The sequence below is a fragment of the Loa loa genome, assembly GCF_000183805.2.
Source record: "Loa loa unplaced genomic scaffold supercont3.4, whole genome shotgun sequence".
NCBI classification, from domain to species: domain Eukaryota; kingdom Metazoa; phylum Nematoda; class Chromadorea; order Rhabditida; family Onchocercidae; genus Loa; species Loa loa.
Genome location: NW_018108184.1, coordinates 970,220 through 978,180, shown reverse-complemented (window position 1 = coordinate 978,180; position 7,961 = coordinate 970,220). Strand labels below are relative to the sequence as shown.

The window sequence follows — 7,961 nt, the reverse complement described above, 5'->3', positions numbered from 1 at the left end:
CTGAGTCAAGTGTCGGGTTTTAATTTAAATTTAACGACAACTCACTTTGCATCACGGCAGAAAGATTGAAGATTGCAGATGCATCAAATTCTGTATCCATGCCAAGATAAGTATTCGATAAATTCATCGCTGATACGCTGGGAGCAAAATTTGTAAACTGCAATTTGCATATAAACAAAATTGTTTTTTTTTTATTTCAAAGAAAATTACTACACTCAGTTACCAGACAGTTGGACATCTTAAAGCTCAAAATGATTTAAAGGGATTTAAAACTACTAATGCACTCACGCTTTCAAAGAAATTAGTAGGATCCAGATCAGACGAAGCACTCCGCACTGGTTGGAGATTAACGCCTGAATCCGGTTCACCTTCGCCTGAAAGACAAAGAAAGAAACGTTCAACGAATACGTCTGTGTTAAAAATGCTAGTCTTGGTAAGGCAAGTAACAAGCAATCTAGAAGTAACCACCTCAGTGCTACATCAGAATATGTTTGCTGTGAAGCTAAAATAAAAAAACTGAAAGAGAAAACAAGTAATAGCGTATGATAAATGTGAAGATTTTTCGCGCAATAAGTCAGTTTAGTTAGTATTTTACTCGGCAACTGACGCAATGGATCCTTTCAATTGATCACACAGTGACCTAGTTAAACTGACTTATCTAGATAATTTAATCGGCAACTGGCAGACTAGTATGCCTTCGATACGTCGAGGTGAGATTTCAACCGATGACAGTGTTATTGCTCTATAACTCAGGAGTTTTGGTAATGTACCTCAGCGCAACTACTGCACTAACCGTCATTATAATCAACGGTATTCTCTCCTTCACTTCCTTCATATACTGCAGTTTCCACTTCTTCCGAACTATCAATAAAATTCGAAATGAAATTACTGTCCATGTTATTGTCCTGTAAATTGATGGGAAATCAATCCATACATGCGATGCTTAAAGTAGAAGCTCAGATCTGAAATGCTTTGAAGATATTCTCTGCCATAGGATTGAGGAAGGTATTGGCAGTATGAGCAGCAAAAACAGGACAACCTTATCAGAAGTCTGACTCGGGTCAATATTCCCATCAACCGAAACATGTTTTTCATTCATGTTGATTATTCCTTCTTCAAATCCTGCGGCCTTCATTTTCAGTTCATCAGAAATAGGACGAACTTCGTGGCTCTTATCTACTTCCATTGCTATATTCGATGCAGTTTTTTCGATTTCCTAAAATTGCAAACTTGTCACACAATCGGTCAGGAAAATGATCTATTAATGATTCTTATGGATGGACAGAAAGCAGGTAAATTCATTAGAGTTTTATGCAGATTAGACATTAGTTCTGAAAAAATTCAAAATACGTTGCCATTTTTCATACAAGATTTTAAATTTAATCCTTACAATCCAAAAATTCATTCTTGATTTCGTTTAGAACATTAGATCAATTCTAGCACAAACATTTTTTGAACTGGACAAACCTCATTTATAATAACAAGTTTGACATTCTCTTCCAGTTTGCCATCATCTAGAGTTGGCATGGTCACAGTTGAGTCGGCTTCTTTTTGAAACTCAAAATGAACATCGTCGGTCTAAACTTAACCTTGAATTATACGACCACTTTTTTTTATTGCAGCTTAATAAATGCATAGAAAATATATAGAATGAAACACTAAAAAAAATCTGAAAATTTGTTACCATATCTTCGGCAGCATTTTTCTCCCCTGCACAGTCGAACGATACCGTTTCCTCACATGCATCACCGCCGCCAACATTGTTCAAACATAGCAAAGATTCCTCTTTTTCCTGAGATCACTAATAACGACAATAGATAGACATATCTTCCTTACTGCATTTTTGACATAATATTCGTATTATTGACAGAAGAAATATACCAACTGCTTGAATGATCTGAGTGCATATTATTCCATGTTTATTTTTGAAGAATTTTTTACACTTTATTGCTAATATATTTAGAAAACACGAAAAATAGTAGCATACCAACCGAAATACCAAGTAAACACTTTGAAAAAGGAACGGTATTCTGTTCCTGCAGAAATAAATTTAATAAAATCGAAACAAATTCATAATCTAAAAATATATTGAACTTTCTGACGAGCTTTTTTTAAAAAATTTCAATTTACCTCAAGTGGTTGAACCTGACTAGTCTGTGTTTGACTATATTGCGAGAGTATCGACGTATCCAAAATTCCCTGGTTTGATAATTCTTGAGTGAGCTAAAAGTTAATGGGATTTTTAGGACAGCGATAAAAAATGAACGTTTGGATACTTATGCTTTAGTAACGATATGTAAAACATCGAAGGTGCCCATCAATTTCATTCCATTTTTATTGTAAGAAGATGTTTGAGGAACTTTCTTTTTCGAGAAAAGAAAATGAAACCCACATAAACAGAAATTCTGCATTCACCAGAAAAGTTCGCATCTATAATTTTATTAAGACCTATACGCTTCCGAACAATGCAGCTATCAAAAAAGGGCCACGAAAACTATCGTGTTTGTAGTGGTTTTCTTACGGCATTTCCATGATGACTATCATATTTACCGTTAATTTTCGATAGTTTCTAAATTTGAATGTTCGACAATAATCGTAATTTAATTACCTGTGCAATAGTGACATATTCTTGCGCCAACTTTTTCAGAAGAGTACGGTTTTTCAGTGTTATGGCGGCGATTGCTACACAGAAATTCGTGAATGGTAGCTCACGGCTTTCTGTCACTAAAAACCGACTTCAAAAAAAAAGTCAAATTCAAACAGTAATAAAAGAACTATGAACACTGCTTCTTAGTTTTAACAAAAGACATGTTAAAAAAGTAACGTAAAAAAATTGATGCACAAAATTGATGCACAACAGAATTATTTCATTTTATTTTACTTATTTAACTGAAAATTTCTATCAACATTAAGTGGTTCTTACAAATAATTGTTTCCTTAAAACTTCAAAATAGGCTTTGTCCCAAATTATTTTGATCAAATTCAACATAGTGCAAAAACAAATAAAGAAACAGAAAATTAAATACAAACAAATGGCTTCCTTCTCCCGAATGGACTGTAAAAGTCGCTCTTTCTTTCTACGAACCTCATCAATGCGTTTGTAGAGATCTGCCAATTCCTCCTTCTCCTACAACAAATTGATTCTAACTCGCATGATTTCGCTCACGGAAAATGAAAACTACTTATTAATGGAAATAACACAACCTTACGACGCGAAATAACCCAAGAAGCATTTAGTAATTTGTGCTGAACAGCTTTCAAACGATTTGTAAGGAGTTGCTGGTCGGCCTTTTCTTTCACTTTTACTTCTTCTAACTAAAACATAGATTAAGCTATAGCAGTAAAAAAAACGAGCAAGCCTTACGAAAGATGCAGTCATAAAGACATACAGTCTTCTTCAGTTCTTCAATTTGTTCGTCAGCTTCTGCCTTTCGCATCTGATTTATAAAGATCTGCTGGCGCATGCTGTAAAGCAACATAATCACACATTAGTCAAGTTATGATTTTATTGGCAAATGATTGCAGTAATGGCATTCAACGAATAGTAATTAGTACATAAAAAACAGTCTTCTGCATACAATCTTATAAAATAAAAATGTGTAGGCGAATCTCGATTCTCAGGTACTTAGTGATAATATAGTCTTTTGGCGATGACCACTTCCTAGCTCGCTTATTTATCTTGAATGTAGAGACTTGGAATTACAAATATTTGTCGCGATGATTTTTCTATAACTTTCTACCTCTCGCTACCATAAAAAAAAAGAAGCCGCTAAAAAGTCTTTAATGAGACCAAATTACTATATATCACTATTCGCCATTACGAAATAGTTAATATTGCTGATAATGACAAAAAACATGGCGACGAATGAATGAAAAATAACGCACTTCTCAATCTTTTCACATCGTAACTGCACTCGTGCTCGGAAATGCTGTAATTCTTCTTCCTTCTTGGCAATTTCTATCTCCTCTTTTTCCAGGATTAATTTGATTTCATTTCTTTCTTTCTCGGCTTCTAGAGAATTGTAAGATAAGAAAATATCCAATCCTTAAAGAGAGTATTTGCATTCATGCAAACATAAACGTTCTCGGAGCAAACCTTCGTTTTTGTATCGGTGTTTTTTCAACGTTTGTTTTGTCTCTTCCTCGTCCCATGCTAGAAATTGATGGTACAATAATTATCAGTGAAACTTGTTGATTATCTAAAATTTCATGTGATATTGTACGAAACATTTCAACTGTTAGCATTAAAAAAGCAGTAAATGTGTTTTCCTTACTCAAATCACGCAACTCTTTGCGGAGTTGTTCCACCAAACATTCTTCATCGTTTCCATCAGAATTCATCACTGAAAGGTTAAAACGGATTGTAAAGTGTCCTCAACGCGATGAACTGCTATCTGTGGTAAGTTGTGAAATGTTTTTTCAAAAACTCGCGGTTTAAAACAATCGTAAAGTAAGCAAACATTGAAAGTCATTTGTCCTCCAAATGAGTATCATGCTACCATTTATCAGTATCATATATAAGATCCGTTCTTTCCCAGAGCCTCCGAATCGCTAATAACACTCTAAATCTGATTGTGCTAGAAACACTACGTTACTAGAGCTGTCACGTCATTGGTTACACGACGAACAAAATCCTAAAACAGCGAGCAACGTGTACGTGACGGTGACGCTGTATGTAACTCGCTCGCAAATGCTCTCCTAAGCTGGTTGATTATCTTTGTTTTCATTTACGTGAATAAATCATGAAAGCGTATAATCTCATACAAATCATACAATCTCATGAAAGCGTACATACGCATCACATACGCATCACGTTGGAATGGCGTAAGTACTAAGAGCAATAAAAAATTCACCAATGGTTTAGGACCACATGCGAATTTTCACAGGCTGTCTATCTTCATAATTTAGTACATATACAATAGCGACTCATTGTTGGAGGCTTACTGTCAAGATGACGTCCTTTCTTTTTTTCTTTTAAATAGTTTTGAGTAATGTCACTGATGTCAGGAAAGTGCATGGATGAACTGAAGATAAATTTATTTAGAAATCAAGCTCAACCACCCACTGATTGAGTGTGGAAGCGTCCACCTTGTATTATAATGACATCTCATGAGAATTTTAAGCAAAACTCTGAATTTCTCTGAAACGCCAGATGTTCACATACGGGTTTCCGAATGAACGCTTATATTTGATTTTTGCATGCAATCCCCCTTCCGATTAGACACTCATATACAGATTCTGATTCAGATTCTTGCACACATTCTTTTCTCGAATGTTTCCGTAAAGTTTTATTTGAGATGATTATACGTGACCTCTTTCCGGATGTAGACAAGCGTATATAGCCTTCAGTTACTTCACTTCCTTGAAAACGATCACTGGAATCGATAAGCAGGCCTTTTGGACGGATCAGCAGTCCAACCTATCTGCTTCCCTTTTCCCTTTTTCTTTTCACATTTATAAATAACCTAGAATATTTATGGACGGACAAATCTCTGTCGCGCAAATCCATTCCCGCAAATCAATCCATTACAGTTTAAGCAAATGCGTTTGTGTTTTTATGCCGACTCTTCCAGCTGATCACACAATACATGACGTAGTCATGCAGCGTTCGTCCTGATTGTTGCAAATCCTTTCTATAGTTACTTGTCCGGCAATCCGCTAACTTTCATAATGAGCAAAGTGGTGTGGATATTACCGTCACCCAACGCTACCGGTTTGCTCCCAGCTCACTTTGAACGCAGAGGTTAGGACTGGTTCGCTACAAGTTGTGGGTTCGGTTTGCCACAACTTAGCTACAACTTGTACGATGCGTGATAATGATGTTACTGTTCAGCTATAATTTTATAAAAAAAAAGAAAAAAAAGAACATTCCTTTGTTCATGACAATGAACGGACTAACCTAATCCGTTCCTAGTCGGATTTCCCAATCTTTTTAACCTTATTGGAACGAGGTTGTAGTCTCAGACATATACTACATCTGACTCGTACTAAACTTTATATTCAGAACACGCGTCCTTACACTTTTTCGGCCCTATCAACATTAATCATCTCTTTCAGTCACGCAGTCATTACGATTGGAGAGTAAATAAATGGCCTTAAATGATTTGTATCAGATTTTTTCCATGGAATTTTTGCAAAAAGACTTGTAGAAAATTTTTATCATTTACAGTAATTATGTAATAATATCAATAATAATAATATTTATAATAGTAATAATAATAATAATAATAAAATAATACGAATTTGCAGTAATAAAAATAATAATAGAAAAGGTAAAATGAAGAAAAAAAACCACACATATACATGAAAACATGCACAGAGACACATACATTTGTTTATCAGTAATCATTATTAAATAACATTAGCAACAGCAGCTCATGAGGAGGGGGATTAATATATGTATACATTCGATTGTGCATATATTTTTCATAATCTTCGAAATCTGAAACCATTTCTGATTTATTTACGAAAACAAACAATTATTTGTGATGGTATAATGGGGAGAAGTTATGTGTTAAATATTTCATTTTTGTTTTAATTCAATTTTGAAGAGGAAAAAGAAATCGAATTCTTGGGAATCTGAAAGAAGGAAGGAATAATGGAGAGTAGGGAGGAGTACATAATCCGATTTAAATCATAAGTACTATTATGGCGCCTGACACTGAAGATAGGTATGGCGCAATATATCGTATCGGATAATTTAAAAGAGATTCGGCCAACTGTAAATTTTCCTACTATCAATCACCAAACACTGATGTATTTTATTGGGAAATAAAGTTAGTACACAAAGAAAAATAGTGGAATCTGCCATTCAAATGAGAAACTTCTCCCTACGAAAAGATCTAATAGAGCTATTTGGCTAACTTGAGTAACAGGATTAAATTTTTATAATTTCTAATTATTCTCTCAAACTGGCAACCTATCTGTTTATCACCGTAATCTGCATTATAATCGATATAGTTGTTCAGTAAAATTCGGAGCCACGCGTAAAAATTTAAATTAGACCATCGATGCAGTGCAATAGTCGGATAATATCTTATCATTGATAAAAGCTCTTCGAGATTACAGTACAGAACAAAGAGAATACAAAGCCGAAATACTGACAAAGTTAGATGATAAAGGGGATAGAAGAAATTGTCAAAATTTACAAAAGATTAATAGTAATTGTGTTAATAAATGCAAATATCATAATTAAATATCCGAAAACCAATAGTTTTTTGTTTGTCTATCGCATTATTGGTTTATACATACCCGCTGTTACAAAAATACACGATTTCAAAAAATAAAAAGAAAAAAAATGAATGAACGCATGAAGATCCGAAAGAAAAAAAATAAAACGAAGTTTTCAATTGCCATTCGAAAATTCAACAATTTTTGCAGAGCATAGAATTACTGAAATATTTTAAAAATTAAACAAAACATAGAATGTGTAGCTTTAAAAAAGTCCGCTGCCATAAAAAAACGATTACATGCAATTATTGCTATCGGAAAAAACACAAATACTTAAATTCGCAAAAAAGAATGCATTATTTAGATAATAATTATAAAAAAAAATATTTCAAAAAAAATATTTTCATTTAGGTAATAATTATCGTTACAGCAAATTGATAATAATAATGGCAATAATAATAGTATTAGTAGTAATAATAGCAGTAATAATAATGATAATAATGACAATGTGAAAATAATAATAATAATTATTATCATTATTATTATAATAATTGTAATAATGACAATAATAATAACAATGATAATAATAATAATAATAATAATAATAATAATAATAATAATAATAATAATAATAATAATAATAATAATAATAATAATAATAATAATAATAATAATAATAATAATAATAATAATAATAATAATAATAATAATAATAATAATAATAATAATAATAATAATAATAATAATAATAATAATAATAATAATAATAATAATAATAATAATAATAATAA

The 7,961-nt window shown here is 32.7% G+C and overlaps 1 protein-coding gene across 1 annotated transcript; it reads right to left on the bottom strand.

Moving 5' to 3' along the window:
* Positions 1–19: 19 nt before the first annotated feature.
* LOAG_10765 (hypothetical protein) lies at positions 20–4,341 on the bottom strand (the record flags this gene model as incomplete). The annotated part of the gene is made up of 14 exons (XM_003146289.1): positions 20–157; positions 289–374; positions 794–905; positions 1,040–1,216; positions 1,468–1,578; positions 1,685–1,792; positions 2,131–2,223; positions 2,609–2,724; positions 3,031–3,127; positions 3,205–3,315; positions 3,390–3,465; positions 3,886–4,012; positions 4,097–4,153; positions 4,275–4,341. The coding sequence occupies 14 exons, from the start codon at positions 4,339–4,341 to the stop codon at positions 20–22; spliced, it is 1,476 nt and encodes a 491-aa protein (XP_003146337.1).
* Positions 4,342–7,961: the final 3,620 nt, after the last annotated feature.